The 18,110-nt window shown below is 22.4% G+C and overlaps 3 protein-coding genes and 1 long non-coding RNA gene across 5 annotated transcripts in view; 2 read left to right on the forward strand and 2 right to left on the reverse strand.

Moving 5' to 3' along the window:
* Positions 1-2,031: 2,031 nt before the first annotated feature.
* The window catches only part of LOC116186518, a 21,602-nt gene continuing 5,523 nt past the window's right edge, over positions 2,032-18,110 (forward strand). Inside the window, exon 1 of the long non-coding RNA XR_004151521.1 lies at positions 2,032-2,209. This is a non-coding gene — a long non-coding RNA (uncharacterized LOC116186518). The remainder of the gene's footprint in view (positions 2,210-18,110) is intronic.
* Positions 3,111-9,672, forward strand: LOC102681304 (phosphoinositide 3-kinase regulatory subunit 4). The gene is made up of 17 exons (XM_006623134.2): positions 3,111-3,284; positions 3,529-3,709; positions 3,807-3,950; positions 4,167-4,321; positions 4,405-4,595; positions 4,663-5,399; positions 5,485-5,793; positions 5,928-6,311; positions 6,616-6,939; positions 7,006-7,335; positions 7,407-7,557; positions 7,627-7,740; positions 7,824-8,016; positions 8,110-8,275; positions 8,360-8,630; positions 8,707-9,037; positions 9,148-9,672. Exons 1-17 carry the CDS (start codon positions 3,193-3,195, stop codon positions 9,374-9,376), a joined length of 4,302 nt encoding a protein of 1,433 aa, XP_006623197.1. The 5' UTR covers positions 3,111-3,192; the 3' UTR covers positions 9,377-9,672.
* On the reverse strand, positions 9,791-14,880 carry LOC102681097 (vesicle transport protein SEC20). Of its 2 annotated transcripts, XM_006623133.2 has the most exons (4): positions 14,697-14,880; positions 13,988-14,402; positions 13,828-13,911; positions 9,791-10,320 (listed from the first exon to the last, which is right to left on the reverse strand). In XM_006623133.2, exons 1-4 carry the CDS (start codon positions 14,775-14,777, stop codon positions 10,310-10,312), a joined length of 591 nt encoding a protein of 196 aa, XP_006623196.1. In that variant the 5' UTR covers positions 14,778-14,880; the 3' UTR covers positions 9,791-10,309. The 2 variants fall into 2 exon arrangements, with proteins under 2 accessions (XP_006623196.1, XP_006623195.1); XM_006623132.2 differs by lacking the exon at positions 9,791-10,320 and having other exon boundaries at positions 13,550-13,911.
* Positions 15,061-17,340, reverse strand: LOC102680960 (isocitrate dehydrogenase [NAD] subunit beta, mitochondrial). Its single transcript, XM_006623131.2, has 6 exons — positions 17,217-17,340; positions 16,689-16,748; positions 16,407-16,616; positions 15,946-16,337; positions 15,673-15,862; positions 15,061-15,608 (listed from the first exon to the last, which is right to left on the reverse strand). The coding sequence occupies exons 1-6, from the start codon at positions 17,256-17,258 to the stop codon at positions 15,378-15,380; spliced, it is 1,125 nt and encodes a 374-aa protein (XP_006623194.1). The 5' UTR covers positions 17,259-17,340; the 3' UTR covers positions 15,061-15,377.

The raw sequence follows: 18,110 nt of genomic DNA on the forward strand, positions 1-18,110 counted from the left end.
AGTTTCTTAAAGTTAGAAAAATATCATCTAAATAAATGAATAAATAAAAATACTATAATCTATCTTGATTATATCTTAAATTTTTTATTTTTATTTATTTTATTCTATTTAGAAATTATTATTTGTGAATTATAATAAGACATGTAATTACAAACATTATCTTATTACTACAATATTAATAATCTACAATAATTTAAATCATATTATAATCTTATATATTTTCAATTTTTATCTGATACTTAAGCATTTATTAGTCCTTTTTAAATTCTTTAAATTAAAGAATATTTTTAAAATTATAAAATAATTATAAATTTCCATTATGTGATATCTGATAACAATTATCAGTACAATGAATTATTTAAACTTATCTCGGATTGATAGAATTATCGATCAATTCAAAGTTTGACTCTTCGTATCATATGTTTTGACATTAAAATTTATTACTAAGTTATATCGTAATCTTTAAACTGCATAATCGTTCGATTAAATCTTGATTTGCAGTTTAATGTATTTCTAGACTACATTCGAATGTACGCATCAGAATGAAGAAGAAAAGGAAGTGTTAACAACTCATGGCACGAGCTAACGCACGGAGGTTATGTTTACCGCGCAATCAGGTGGCAACGCTAAAGAGGAAGAAGTTGCTCACACCTCCCTGATAACAAGCAAAGCTACTATACTCATATTATATTCCATCACAGCGATACTTTCTATCTCTTAGCATTTTCTTTTGCATATCCGGATCTCTTCTGTTAACATTCAATATAAGTAGCTACATAAATCAAATTTCTTTTATATGAGTAATATTAAAATTTTATATTTTAACAAGATGTTTATCTACGGTTTATTTTTTGAAATTCATTATGCAATTTCATTATTTGTTACAATGTTATATATATTAAATATATATTGCTTATAAAATTTAAAGTTTTTAGGATATTAGATGCAACAAGGCAAAACTTCAAATGAAGAACAACGACGAAAGGCGCGCGCTATAAAGAGAGCTATCCATCGACAGTATGGTTATAATAGACACTGTCATGGAGTTGCTCTCTTTGTAGACACTGCTATGTTCAACGATTATCGACAATAAAAATAGAAATTTAAAATTATAGAAATTCATTAATTTATTGAATTATCCTATTATCCTATTATCAATGTTTAAATGAAATTATTTTTTTTTATATAAAATTTTTTCGATTATCTTCCATAATAAAGAGAATTTAATATTTTTATTGTTAAAAACAATATGTTATATATATAATAACATTTTAATTACCTTTTATTTTCTTTATTTACATTTGTTTTTTCTCATAAACTAAGTTTTAAGTTTTTAAAAATTTTTACATTGTAAGATTTACGTATATTAACACATACATTTAAAAAATCAAAAATCAATATTATATTATTATTTAAGTTATATTTTTTTTATTTTTTATTCTTTAATTTATCCTTTTTTTTTCTAGTTTTTAATGTTTTAAACGCAATTCAAATAATTTCATTAATTTTTAGTATATAATGATACACGATAGCAAAGCATGTACAATTAAAAAATTTTTTCATTGCTTCGTGAGATCTATAAAACATAACAGGCACCAGACAGCAAACATAAGATGTTAAATCTGTGATATATTAACTGTGATATCGTATAAGCTAATATAACTCAAAAAGACATTTGCGTTTCGAAAATTGTAATGTCAAAATCATAAATAATTTTATTTGAAGATTGTGATAAATGATATTATGAATGTATAGTTTATATAATAAGAAAAAAAATAATAAATATTTGCTTATTTATATAATCATTTTTTTTAAATTATCATGTTTTTTGAAATTAAGCATATATATGTATGAAAATATAAAAATTTAAATAAATATAAATACAATATATTTACATAAAATATAAATAAATATATATATATATGTATATATATAAAATAGAAAAACCAATTTATATATAGCAATATATATAAAATATACATATGTTATAGATATAAATACAAAAATAAATTATAAAGAAATATAAATTAAAAAAAATTTGTAATCTTTTTTTTCAACACTTAATCAGCATTATCGTTTCTTTAAAAAATATTCAAACTTGTGATATACTGTTATCGACAACAAATTGAACTTATTAATGGTCTTTGATTAGTGGCACCATCTTTTCAATATACGGAAGTTTTTTATATTATCGACAATAAAATAAATTGTTTGTTAACAAAAAAGTCAATAATTTTTATTTTTAAACTATATAATAAATATAATAAATAGTGATTTCTCTATACATATCACAAATGAGAATAGATCTGATATTTGACGGAATTAGCATCTTATGATCTGAAATATCGATCGCATTGAAAGTTATTTAATATGCTTTCTACGATTGAAAATAATGATATTAAATTATATTCAATTCAATCACAAAAGTTAATAAAGTCAACACAATTTAAAAATCTTTCGTATAGCATAACATTACTCTCTAGTACTTTCTTAAGACTGTCTATATAGTTACTTACATCATGTGTCACTGTCAGCCATTTTGTCCAACATGCTGGCAATTTTAGTGATTGTATACAAAATTAATACAATATAAAATTAATATAAAATTAATATATATTTTTAAACCATAATCATTTATGATATAACTTTTAATAGCATGAATTTCTAGTTAAAATTATTTAATATTTTTAGATTCTAATTATTAAATAATATCATGGATATATAGATAAAAAATTTTTAATCATTTAAAATGATTAATGAATTTCATTTTATTTTGTATTTTTACATGTTCCATTTTTTTTTGTTAATATATGATGACTAATATAATATAATTTGATAAAGTATTAATCAAATTAATAGTATAGATTTTTCACTAGGAATATAAGTAAATTGTAATCTAATATTACTACCAATCTTATTAGAAATAAATTAATTATATTTTTCTTTTCTTGGTATTTGATAGCAAATATAATTATACAATATTTGATATAATGAAATTATAATTAGTTTTTAATTTAAAAAAGAGATATTTAAAACGTTATATTTAAGAAACACAATTTATAAATGACCATATTGTATATATAATTACTTTGCATACCATATTACATATATATACTACGTAACACATGAAGTTGGCACAAAATGGATGCTGCTTGCAAATATATCAGTTTCAATTAAACATCGATTTACAAAATGGGAAATCAATTAGTCGGTATTGCGCCTAGTCAAATATTTCCAGTAGAACATTATTTGACGGATCATAGTGATTTATTATTCGACATAAAGTAAGTATTTTGACTTAATATGAATAATTATAAAAGTGATAAACTCAACATATTCTTCAATTTTTCATCAATCTATGTTTGATAACATATTTAATATGAATTAAAATATTTTGATAAGATCTCTTAATAAAAAAAAAAAAATTATATTATGATATATTTCATATAAATCAAAATTATATCACATATAATATGTATAAGGAATAATTATATATTTTTGTTTTCTTATAATTATTTGTGCATATAGCTTAGGAAGTACTAGATTTTTTAAAGTGGCTCGTGCCAGAAGTCAAGAAGGTCTTATAGTAATTAAAGTTTTTGCTATTCATGATCCAACACTTCCATTGTCTACTTATAAAGAAAAACTTGAAGAAATTAGATCTAAATTAGCATCTGCTGTAAATTGTCTACCTTTTCAAAGAATGATTGTAAGTATATTTATATGATATTTATATTATAATATTTATGTTATGTAAATTATAATAATTTTTATTATTTATAATTATAAATAATTGTTTGTATAAGCTCACAGAAAAATCAGGATCAATAATGAGAGAATATGTGAAATATTCTCTTTATGATAGAATTAGTACTAGGCCATTTTTAACAAGTATAGAAAAGAAGTGGATTACCTTTCAAATTTTGTATGCTTTACATCAAGCTCATAAGGTAAACTAATATTTATAAAAGTTTTGAAATTAATCAAGTTAAACAATTTCAGATATTATGAAATAATTTTTAATTAATTAAATATGTTAAAATTTTTCTATTAAATAATGAATATAAATACAATCCTGTAAATATAAATATATATGTATATAAATATAAATGTACTTCCTTTATAAAATGTATAATAACAAATTTAAAATATTTTTTAATATATAGTTTGGAGTTTGTCATGGTGATATCAAACTAGAAAACATTATGATAACTAGTTGGAACTGGATTTTACTCACAGATTTTGCAAGTTTTAAACCAACTTATTTACCTGAAGATAATCCTGCAGATTTTTCATATTTTTTTGATACTTCTAGGAGAAGGTACATGTGCAAATAATATTTTTTTTTTTTTTTTGATAATTATTATCTTTAATTTATTGTGATAAATTCAATTATTATTTCAGAACATGTTATATAGCTCCAGAACGATTTGTGAAAACATTATCTTCAGAGTTAAACAATACATTATTGTTATCAGAACAAGAATTAAAGACAGGTGATTTACATCCAATGATGGATATTTTTTCTGCAGGCTGTGCATTAACAGAATTATATAATGAAGGACATTCACCATTTGATTTTTCTCAATTATTAGGTATGTATAAATTGTATATAATATTATTGTATTATATTAAAGAATTGTGTTATTATGATATATCAAGCATATAGAAACAATGAATATTCAGTGAGTAAGCATTTGGATACAATAGAAGATCCTGGAATACGCGAACTCCTTGCATCTATGCTAGAAAGAAATCCAGCAAATAGAAAAAGTGCTGAAATTTATCTAGCTCAAGCTCGTGGAACAGTATTTCCAGAATATTTTTATTTATTTCTGCAACCATATATGCTTATTTTCTCTGCTGCCCCAATTTTATCTCCTGATGAAAAAATAAATAGACTTAAAAAAGATATTGGTAATATTATTAATATTTTAAAAGCAGAAGAAAATAAAAAAGTAAAAGCTGATATAAGAAATATGGAGGTTAAGATTGATCAATTTGAAAAAAATATAGAATCAACTAAAGATGATTCTGGTCACAGTGAAGATAATACTATTGTAGAAGTTGATAGTGATCAAAGTTTTGACAAAACTGATATGAATCAAACTGATTCAAAAACTGTTTCAAAAGAAGATTTTAAATGTGAAAATCAAAGAAATCAGCAATCAGAAATTAAATTAATTGAAAATCAAAATCAAAAAATGGATTTAAAAAATGAAAAGAAAGCTTTATCTTCAGAACCTGTTGAAGGATTAGTTATTATTACTCAACTTGTTACTTCATGTATAAGAGGTTTGCATCATTCTCAATCTAAATTACAAAGTTTAGAAATATTACTTGAACTTGCTGAAAATACATCAGATGAAACAATATTGGATAGAATTTTGCCTTATATTGTAAGTATTTTATAAGTATTATATTAAATTAATAATTTCAATATTAATAACAAAAAAGTTTATCTAATGTTCATCATATGTATAGTTTCATTTAGTTCATGATCCTGCTCCAAGAGTACGAGTATCAGCTATACATACTTTGACAAAATGTTTGCATCTTGTAAAATCAATTCCACCATCAGATGTTAACATTTTCCCAGAATACATTTTACCTGGTTTAGCACATATCACACAAGATGAAGCTGTAATTGTCAGAACTGCTTATGCAGAAAATATTGCACATTTAGCACATATTGCATTAAGGTATTTAGAGAATGCTCATTTATCTAACTTAGGTAACAAAGAAGGTCCAAAACCAAGTTATGATAGTGAACTTCAAACTTTGCATGAAATGGTAATTAATTTTTTATTATAATATTTATATATATATATATATAAAATATTATATTTTATTTTATTTTATTAATACTTATTAATACTTATTAATTACTCATTAAAATTTTATATTAAAATATTTAATATTATTAGGTGCAACAATCTGTATCCATGTTATTAACAGATCCTCAGAATTTGGTAAAACAAACATTAATAGAAAGTGGAATTAATAAATTATGTGTATTTTTTGGAAAACAAAAGGCCAATGATATTTTGCTGAGCCATATTATTACTTTTTTAAATGATAAAGAAGATAAAGAGTTAAGAGGTTCTTTTTTTGAATGTATTGTTGGTGTAGCTGCTTATGTTGGTTGGCATAGTAGTCCTATTTTAATGCCTCTTCTTCAGCAAGGACTAGCAGATCCTGAAGAATTTGTAACAACAAAAGCTATTAATGCAATGGCAACTCTCACAGAATTAGGTCTTTTACATAAATCTGCTCTTTATCAACTTTTATATGAAACTATGGTTTTTTTAGTAAGTTAAAATTTAATAATATTAATTATTAAAAATTTATTTTAGAAATAGCATGCCAATGATTTTGATATTGATATTATATTATATTATATTATATTTAATTGCGAAATTCAATAATAACCATTTTTTTTTATCTTGAAAATTGTAAGAAATTACTAATTAAGTTATAAAGAAAAATTATTCAGAATAATGTTTTTAATAACATATATATCAAAGATATAATGTATCAAAGTCATTAGCAAGATTAATTACTAAGAATTGTAATTGTTAATATAAAGTATTACGAATTTAAAATATTCCATAGGTACATCCAAATTTATGGATAAGACATGCAACTGTTGGATTTATATCTGCAGCAGCACGAACACTTAATTTAGTAGATGTTCAATGCAAAGTTCAATCAATGATACAACCATATTTAAAACATCCATTAATTCAAATAGAAAAAGAAATTTTATTATTAGAGGCTTTAGTACCTCCTATCCCAAGAATTGTTTATGACTCTGTTGTAAAATATAATGATATAGAAGAATTATTTCAAAGTCTTGAACAGAGACAAGTTGCACGAACGAAAACATTACCAGGAATGGTTCCACAATATAGTGAAACAAATAATTCATTACGAAATGTAAATTGTAAATTTTATTCATAAGCATATTTTATTTTTTTCGAGAAATTTAAACAAAGTTTTTAGCTTTTCAGACGATTAAGTTCAGAATCAATGACTGAAATTGTTGAAGATCAATTAATAACAATGAAGCCACATTTAATGAAAATTAATAAATATCGAAATTCGGTAGATGCGAAGCTGAGTACAACTAAATCAATGGAAGGAAAGTTAGAATTAAATACTATGAAAGACAAGATAAGACATCATATAATAATATTATATCCCGATACAAAATCCGATTTAGGTCTTCCACCATTTAAACGATTAGATCGTAGAACATCAGATAGTGTTGGCACATATGCAACAATGAATCAAGAATGGCGTACAATGTTTGCAGCTCAAGATAATATTCAAGTAATTAAAAATATATGAGCTACATTTATGTGAATTTTTATAGAATTATAATTAATTTTTTTATAATATAGCATACTGTTAAAATGTCAGATATGACGGGAAGTAATGGAAGTCCTAGTCAAAGTTTACATGGAGGAGACATTCATTTATCACCACAACATAGTTTGTCTGACATAAATAGCATAAATGATCATTCTCTTCATGAACGTTCATATATTCAATGTATGTGTTTTAAAAATATTTTAAATATTAAAATATTGCATATACAAAAATTTTTATGTAATTTTGTAGATAGATGTGCACCTTGTAGATTAGAAGTAAGACAATTGACATACAGAAAGCAAGAACAACATGCTGCTGCATTAAGAGCACAACATTGGGCTGATAATATTGCATGGCAAGCTGGTAATTAATATATATTTTTTATATTATGTTGATATATATTTTATATTTAATATTGATATAATAAATGTTTTTAATTAAAAAAGGTTCAAGATTATTACCAAATGGATGGAGACCTCGAGGAGTACCAGTTGCACATCTTCATGAACATAGAGCTGCAGTAAATAGACTAGTTTCTATATCAGATACTAGTTTATTTGCCAGTAGTTCTGCAGATGGATGTATAAAAATATGGGATGCAAGTAAAATGGAAGGTCGAAACATTGCTAATCGCTCTAGGTAGATATTTTATATAATATATTCCATATGTAATATGTTTTTGTATATATTTCTAATATATAATATTTTTATATTATTTTTTAATTTCATTAGACAAACTTATATACACAGAGGTGGTCCTTTGGTTGGTTTAACTATATGTGATCAAGGACAATCATTAGCAAGTTCTGCTAGTCAATCAGGAACAGTATTTGTTTTACGAATCGAATCAAATTCTAGTAAAATGAGTGTCATTGGTACCAGACAATTAGATCTTCAAGTAATTAATTGTATAAATTTTATTAAAATGTAATTAATTTTTTAATATTGATAAATTAATATAATTCTGGATTATTATACTTAGGAAGAAGGATGTGCAGTTGATTTACAATATTTAGATTCGGGTTCACAATCAGTTCTTGTATATGCATCATTATATGGTGCATTAGTAGGATGGGATTTAAGATGTCCTGGTACAACGTGGCGTTTAGAGAATGATTTAAAACACGGAGTAATTACTTCATTTTGCGTAAATAATTATCAACAATGGTTAACTCTTGGTACTAGTTCCGGAGTCCATACATGCTGGGACTTACGATTTCAATTACCAATAACTAGTATTAAACATCCTACAAGTAAATTTACAACTATTTTAAATTCATATAAAATAAGAAATAATTTTTAAATTTTATAAAACATTTTCAATTTTAGGTGCAAGAGTAAGAAAAGTAATTACTCATCCTACTGAACATTCATGGATTATTTCGGCTGTGCAAGGAAATAACGAAATTTCAATGTGGAATCTTGAAACTGATTTTCGACAAATGGTACTTTGGGCATCAAGTGCACCTCCTCTTAGTCATTCACAAGGTGGTCATAGTGTATGTGCAATGTATTCTGGATGCATTGATCGTTCAGGTTTTTTATTAGCTGGTGGTACTGATATGAGATTACGTTTTTGGGATTTAAATGCGCCCAATGAATCATATGTTGCATTGCCTGCTGCTGTTGATGTTACTCCTCCAAATTCATTAGCATATGAGTTAGTATTCATAATAAAAATAATATAAATTAATAGTTTATATTATATATAATATGATTAAAAAAGATACATGATTATATAATATGATTTAAAAAAATTTTTAATTACAGACAACGTTTAATTGATGGGACTAATGTAGTACAAGAAGTTTTAGCTGGAGGTGGTCCTATTCCATCATCTGGAGGAAATAATAGCATTAGAACGAGAAATTCTGAAGAAGGTGGTCAAGGTCCAGAAACTCCGCCATCTGGACATCATGATACAATTTCCGCGGTATCTATGTCAAATACTTGTATCCTAACTGGTAGTACAGATGGATTAATACAAGTTTGGAAATGATTGTTTTCTCTTTCATCATGTCATGTTCCAAGACTGTATGTAATGTACAAATTTTTCTAATATATATTTTTTCTGGAGAAAACAATCTAATCGAACATCAAGATTTTTATGATTGAACTCATGTGCTGCAGTAATTCTGTGATTTTTATTTGTACATAATATGTAATATATAGATGAATAGTAAATAAGATCATTTATAGTCGTAACTATTGTATACAATGCATTTTTTAGAGTATAAAACTTAAGTTACTTTAATAGAGTGATTTTTGGGTAATATAAATGATTTATTTTTCTACATAAAAAAAAAAAAAAAAGAAAAAGATGAAAGAGCTTGATGTATTATAATAAATTAAGATAAATTAATAATATTTAGCTTTAAATAATATAATAGCAACGATTAATTAAGTGACATAATACAAAAGAAAACATATTATATTAATGTACAAAGACATCATTAACAAATTTATCCCTTGATACATAATTTATATTGATAGGTATATATGACTGCGTACTTTTATGTTATTGATTACATAGTAAACTTATATACTGACTGAAATACTCATAACCAGTGAATATCTTTGTGTATTCTCTGATATTGTTACAATAAATTCATATTTTTAACGCATATTTAAATAATTATTAAATAATTTAATTATTTAAGGACAAATTGGTACAGAAGGATAAGGTATTCGGTCTGGAAAAGCATAAGGATCAGGATTTATCGTTCTACAAATTTCTTTCCATCTTTCTTCTCCTCTTTTTCCTTGTTGTCGCCTTGATTGTTGATTTTTATAACTCAATGGTTGATAAATATAGTCTTGTTGTTTGCCAAAAATAATTTCAAACCAAGGAGCTCCATATCCACTGATGATAAACAATAAAAATAAAAACAAAGTTTTCATTTTGCTAATTTCAATTTTTTCACTTTAAAAATTAATAAATATCTGGAAAAAACATATAAAAATAATTGAATATGCAAATGCATATTTATTTATAGAAACACTATAGATAACATTTACAAATTTGTATGCTATCAAGTTAAATGATAAATAATTACCTATTATATATTTATATGATTGTCTTGTATTTTTATTTTTAAACTTCACACTTTTTGAATAAACTGATTAAACTAATACTTTTTTTCTTTTAATTTTTATTTATTATTCAAATATAATCGATAAAAATCTTTTATGCAAACATCCGATTATTTATATTTTTTTTTTTTTCGATTTATAAAAGAGTTTAAACTGGTAACTCGCGGTAACAAGTATACTTTCGCAATGAAATGATACTAAATGCTTACTACTGTTTTATATATCAACTCTATCCTACTGATTAAAAAAAATATAATGATTGGATTTATAAACACTTTTACATTTATCTTTAATTCTTTCATATTTTTCCGATTATGAAACCTAAAAATTATGAAAGAGAATAATTAAGTTATCATAGTTAAAAAAAATAATAATCAAATTAATATACAATTTTATCTATTAACATATAATTTTTTTTTATATTAAAAAGCATATATGAAAATAAGTTTTTATTGTGATATATTTTATAAAACGATAAAGAAACATAGCGCAATGTGATATTTTTCTGTCACATTGATTTTGAGAAAGATTTTAGATATCTATTTATTGTTTGGCAAATTAAATAAATTTTGCATTCATGACACATAATCTTTTTGTATATTCTACATGCGTATAAAATTTATCACAATAGAACACGTAGTAAAAAAATAACTATTTAATTATAGATATATTCATTTATTGGAATGTCGATGTACACCAATTGCATTCCAGATTTCTAAATCTTAATTATAATTAAAAATGCTTTGTATTAAATTACTATTGTAAAAAAATCATTAAATTTAATAAATTGATTTTGCCTTTTTGTTCATTTATTTCTTCCGATTTGAATGCAATTATTTCATAGAGATATTATAAAATTATTATTATCATTGACCCATCCATGAAAGTCAATTAAATTATATTACAGATTAATAATAATAATTTTAAGTTGATTGTAAACTGTCCTACATTTGAGATCATTATGTCAAGGTTATCATTTTTAATATAATACCGATATATAAATCTTTTTTCGTAATATATATAATATATATTTATATAATTATTTCAATCTGTATTTAAGAAAAACAATAAATATTAAAAAGTTTTCAAGAAAAAATATTTTAGTTATATATAATAGAAAATCGAAATACATTTTGATTATGATTAATGAGAAATGCATATTATTTAAATAGCAGAAAAATATATATTATATGTAATCATTTTTATTAAGTTTGATCATGATTAGCTATTACTTGAGCATAATTATTATATATATTACCATATATTATATTACCATAACATATATTTTTTTTCTAACCTATTGAATTATTAATTATTAATTATAATTATTTTTACTAAAAAAAGTATGTAAAGACATTTAATAATTTTGCATTAAAAAATTTGCAAGTGATTTGTTTATCTTAAAATGTAATCAACTTTTGCAATTATTATTGATTTTTGAATTTAGACCGAGCGAATATAGATCATATTAAATTAAATTCTTATTTTCACATTATCTAATTTACTCATATTTAATTATCACGCGAAAAATGATGCATATATATAATACATTTTCCTTTTTTCTAGTAATTAGAATTTTATTTTTTCTAATAAATAAAAATTTTAAATAGATAAAGTGAAATAAATGAATGAAATAAGATATATTTTATGTATATTGGTCTGTTAATATTCTTTATGAAACACGTGTATGAGACACATGAATAAATAGCTTTTATATATAAGATATTCGATGAAAAAATATGATGTGATTTGTATAATCAATAATTTATATGTATGCATTTCTTTTTATTAAATTATTTTTTTGTTTTATTTAAGATGAAAAATGAATATTATTTTTTTAATTCAAATTTTTGAGCATAATTATACTGATAATACAAATACAAATTATATAAATTTTAATTATATAATAATTATGCTTATTCCGTAAATATAATTAAATTAATATTTAAATTCAAAATTTTAATGCAAAAAAATACAAATATAATATACAGGAGATTCCAAAAATATTGGAACATTCATAAAATGGAGATTCCTGAAAATATCCCATATATTCCCAATAAATATCCCAAAAATATCCCTAAAAAACTGATATATCAATAAAAATTTAGATAAAAAAAATAATTTATAGTAAGAAAAGTGTAACAATAAATTAATATTGTTTCAAAAACATTGTATTGCAAAATATTTAAATTTCCTATATCATATCGTTAAACTTTTTAAATTTTGATATTAAAAGATTTGATATCATTAATTATTTTTTATAAATTAGAAAAATTATACAAGATTGTTTTTAATATTTTTAGAAATTTCAATAAATATTCCTCATTAAAATTTTATAAAAAATATGCAATGATGAAAAACAATGACTATACATATTTCCGAAGCAATTTATTTTTTTGATAGTACATGTCAAATAGAATTTTCAAAGAATGAGATACAAAAATTATATGAAATTTTTGAATAATATTGTTAGAAAAAGATTATATTCATGAATGATTTAAAATCAGTTTATATAAAATTTTCATTAAGAAATCCAGCAAAGTATATTCAAATTGTTTTCAATGCTTTTGATAAAAATGGTATTGTTAGTTCGGATATTCTTAATGAATATATTTTGATTTCTAATAAACTGATTTAATTACTAATAGACATTAAAAGTTCAAAAAATTCTGCTGGATATAAGTAAATTATTCAATAAATAATCAAAAACATGAATTTTTTAAAAAGATGGATGTTGATGAGAATAATGATAAAAAAAATAATTATATTTGAGGAAAAATTTAAAATTTTATGAATAAAATAATTATAAAAGTTAACACAATTATATACATATAATATAATATATAATAATTATAATGATTAATGTTCATTAAATAATAATTAATTAATAATAATGTTCATTAATTAGATTCATAATTCTACCATTTTAATAATAACAATTTTATATTTGTATGATATATTTTTTATTATAAAATTGTATAACTCAAACACAGTTTATATTTATTCAATAGTGCTAATAAAGTATTGGAATAATTGGAATTGGAAAATTTTTTTATTTCATAAATATTTTTATTATTAATAAAATAATACAGTTATAAAACATGTCTTTTGTCAAATTTAAATAATAAATAATATTATATATAAAATTATTAACAATTCAATTATGTTTTAGAAGACACTTCTTTCTTTAAAATGCAATTTTCATATCTATAAGTGATTTTAAAATTTTTGATATATGATATTATTATACTTTTTAAAATAGTCTCTTTTGTAAGATATAAATAACACAGGCAAGAAAAAATATAAATGCCAATGCTACTAAAGCTTTATCAGTAACTTCCCTTCTACCATATTTGCCTAAAAGTTTTCCAGATTGAACTATAGCTTGTTGTTGATGTTCTAATTCATCTTTAGTACTGATAACTTTATCTGATGATATTACTAAAAAAGTTTAAAGTAATAAATTAAAAATCACATCTTAAAATTTAAAATATATTATAAAAAAGAAATTACATACTTAATGTATCTAATGTATCTGCGCTTTTTTGAGTTGTTTCAGCTAAGTGTCTAGATATACTTAAAAGTTTGTCAGAGAGTTGATTTGATGTATTTGCTAGACTTTTCTTGTCATGTCTTCTACGAATAGCAGATTGTTGTTCTTCAGGCATAGAAAGTAGTTCTTCTTTAGCAAGTTTATCTATTACACAGACACTAACAACATTAGCTTTACGAAATGCAGCTAAAGAAGTATTAAGTTGTTGTTTATAAACATCTACTTCAGTTAATAATTCTATTCTTTTTTTTTCTGAAAGTTCTCTTTCTGCTATAGATGCTAATTTATCTATAGATGATTTTAAAATTGCTATTTTTGCTCTGCCTTCTGCATTTAATTCATTAAGCAATTCTAAAGGACCAGTACATTGCTGAATATCCTAAAAAATTTATATTATTTTATAAATTCTTTTATAATTTTATAATAATTTAGAATAAAAATTTAATTATTTTTTTTTAACCTTTAACATATATAACATGATATTATCATAATATCAGAATCAAATTTATATCAATAAATTATACTTGTAATTTATTTAATAATTATTTAATAATTATAAGAGTAAATTTATCAATAATCAATTAATATACATTACTTATATCATTTGATGTTAAGAAAGTTAAGATTCAGGTTATACTAATTCTTATGAAAAAATGTAATTTAAAATATTTACCTGTATTAAAGCCGTGACTTGAAGTTGATTTTTTACAATATCCTGGTGAATAAATTCTATTGCATGGTTTCCAGTGTCCATCGGGCACAGTTTTTTTACGACAATTTCTTACTTCGATTTTTATTGTATGCAAAAACGGAATGTGATTTTAATACTGATAAATATATAAATGTAAAATGAAAATTTCAAACACTAATAATTCTTAAACTTTTATGAAAATATATAAAATATATTCAAGTGCGATATTATCTTATATTCATTCAATGTTATTTTGATTAAATATTTTTACAATATTTTTTATAAACTGTTATATAAAATAATACTAATGCAATAAGGTTATGTTATAGAATGTATAAAAACGACATGAGGTAGTATAATTTATTAATATACAATTTGAACTTCATATTATTGTACAATTGGTTTGTTTAATTGTATAATACAAACCCTATAGTTATAAATATGATGTTGACACAAAAAATGTTGACTTTTTTTATTTATAATATATACTCTTTTCTAAATAAAATTCTAATGCTCAAAGCAGATAAATTAGATTTGTAATGCAATAATACTATCTAATTGAACACAGTTATATTAAATATTCTTGACCACATGAAACGAATACTATTATTCTATATGATTCTATTTTACATGAATTTTTTTAAAATTAATATAAACACAAAATTAACGAAGACAATGTATTACAGCAGTTGTAAATTCTGTTGTAGAACTCTGTCCACCTAAATCTTTTGTTAATACTTTTCCATCATTTAGAACACGATTTAATGCATCTTTAATTTGTTCAGAATAACGTTTTAAATTTACATGACGTAAAAGTTTCACTGCACATAAAAGCATAGCAGTAGGATTTGCAACATTTTTCCCAACAGCTTCTGAATATGTATGCCTTGCACCCTAAATAATAAACAATAGTAAATAAATAGAAAATTTTATCTTATATATTATATTCAAAACTTACTGGTTCAAAAACAACACATTCAGGACTATAACTAGCACCTGCAACTACACCAGCACCACCAACCAATCCAGATGCTAAATTGTCCAAAATGTTACCATATAAATTTGGCAATACCATTACATCAAATTGATGTGGATTGGACACCATTTGCATTGTACAATTGTCTACAATCATTGTTTCAAATGTAATTCTGAAATAAAAGAATGATTTAATTCAATGTAAATTCTAAATATTAAAAGTAATCTATCTGAAATAAAAAATAATTATAATTACCTAGGATACATTTTAGCAATTTCTTGGCATGATTTTAAAAAAAGACCATCACCAAGTTTCATAATATTGGCTTTATGAACACAAGTGACTTTTTTACGATTATGTTTCACTGCATAATCAAATGCAAATTTTGCAATTCTTTGACTTTTAGTTGCAGTTACTATTTTTAAACATTCCACTACACCTTTTACAGATTCATGCTCTAATGCAGAATATTCTCCTTCTGTTTGTTCTCTAATGATAATACAATCCACATTTTTATGACGACATTTAACACCAGGTAAAGATTTTACATGAACAACATTTGAATATAAATCTAAACTTTTACGTAATTTCATATTTAAAGTTTGAAGCTCTCCAGTATGAGAATGATCTGGTGTTGCCAAAATACCCTATAAATATATTGATATAAAATAAATATATAAATATATAATAAATTTGAATATTGAATATAAAATTACCTTTAAGCATACTCGATTTCTTGCAATACTATTAGATACTTGTTCAAGTGGTGCACTTAAAGTTGGATTTACTTCTGAGAGAAAGTAAGGTTCAAATTCAACAGGTACATTTGCAGCTTTGAAAACATTTTGAACAGAAACTACTAATTCTGGTCCTACACCATCTCCTGGTATAAGGGTACATTTTACTTTTCCTTCTTGTTCAATTACCTAAAAAAAAAAATATTATGAAAATTATATAATTCTCTATATATTTGAATGATAATTTAATATATAATTTACCGATTCTTGCAAACGTACTGTTCCTACATGTAAAGATCTGACAGCTCCTTTCTGAGTACTCTATAAAATATTTTAATTAATAGTTTAAAAATAAAGCAAATAAATATAATATAATATAGTTAGTATTAATTAAATGTAATATAATATAAATAACATTTATTTTTTGTATATAATTAAATTAAAAATATTACGCTAAAAGATTATATCTATACAGACGTAAACGTAATGATTAAATAACATGATTATTGAAATCGATTGTTTAATTGATTTTGAACATTTATTCATTTTAATATTTTGCAACTACGTAATTATTTAATATTTGAAACTATATTTTTTATTTAATAAGATTTTCATATATTTTTGAAAGAAATTATTATAATGTAATGTAACGTCCTTGTAATAGTCATTAATAATTCATTTTATTGAATATTAATAAAATTCAATGATACTTTGAAGTAATTGTAATTTATAAAATTATATTAATTTTTTAAAAATAAAAAAATGATATTTTAATGAAATGTTTATTACCTGTGAAAGTACTTTGCAGATGTTTCTCGCGAGTAAAGCCATTTTCTACGATGAACTATAAATGACTATCTCACTCTTGCATATATATATCAGTAATATAAATTTGAAAAGTATTAGGGAAATTTAATTAAAAAAATACTAATTTTTTTCTATTTATATTATATAAGAAATTATAAAATAAATATAATCAATATAATCTTTTATTGATAATAATAATTTATCAATTATTTATGAATGATCTCTAATATGTGTTTATGATTCTGTTTTTATTTAATTGTTTTATTTCATGTTTTTTTGGAGTTTATCGAATGTATATAATAATCTTTCATTGTTATAAAACTTAATGACACTAGTTACAATACTTCTAGTAATTTCAAATAATTTTATTCATTAATTCATATTTTATATTAGATTTTAATTTTATAAAGTTATTATTCTATTTCTTTTTATTGAATTCTATATGTTAATAAAATATATTATAAATATATTAATTTTTGTATTATATTATAATTTTTGTATGTCATATATAAAATAACAAATAAATATGAATTTTTTTTTTGTAATTACAAGTGCAATTTTTCGTGTCTGTTTAGTTATAACATGTCTGTTTAGTTATATTATTGTGTCTGGTTTTCCTGCAATTAAACATGATAATCTATTTTATATTATTATAAAATTATATAAGTCTTGTTTATTAAATTGTATATATATATATATATATATATATGAATTTTATTGACAAAATTAAAATTATATAAATATAAAAAATTCTAGTAAATTTTATTATGATTAGTTTGCTGACATGATTTTGTGTAAAAATAGAAATAAGAGCAGAAAATAAATGTAATATTTATATAACAATACATTTTTTATTCTATATTTATTATGATTTTC

This window comes from Apis dorsata, unplaced genomic scaffold, assembly GCF_000469605.1.
Source record: "Apis dorsata unplaced genomic scaffold, Apis dorsata 1.3 scaffold_815, whole genome shotgun sequence".
Classification (NCBI taxonomy): domain Eukaryota; kingdom Metazoa; phylum Arthropoda; class Insecta; order Hymenoptera; family Apidae; genus Apis; species Apis dorsata.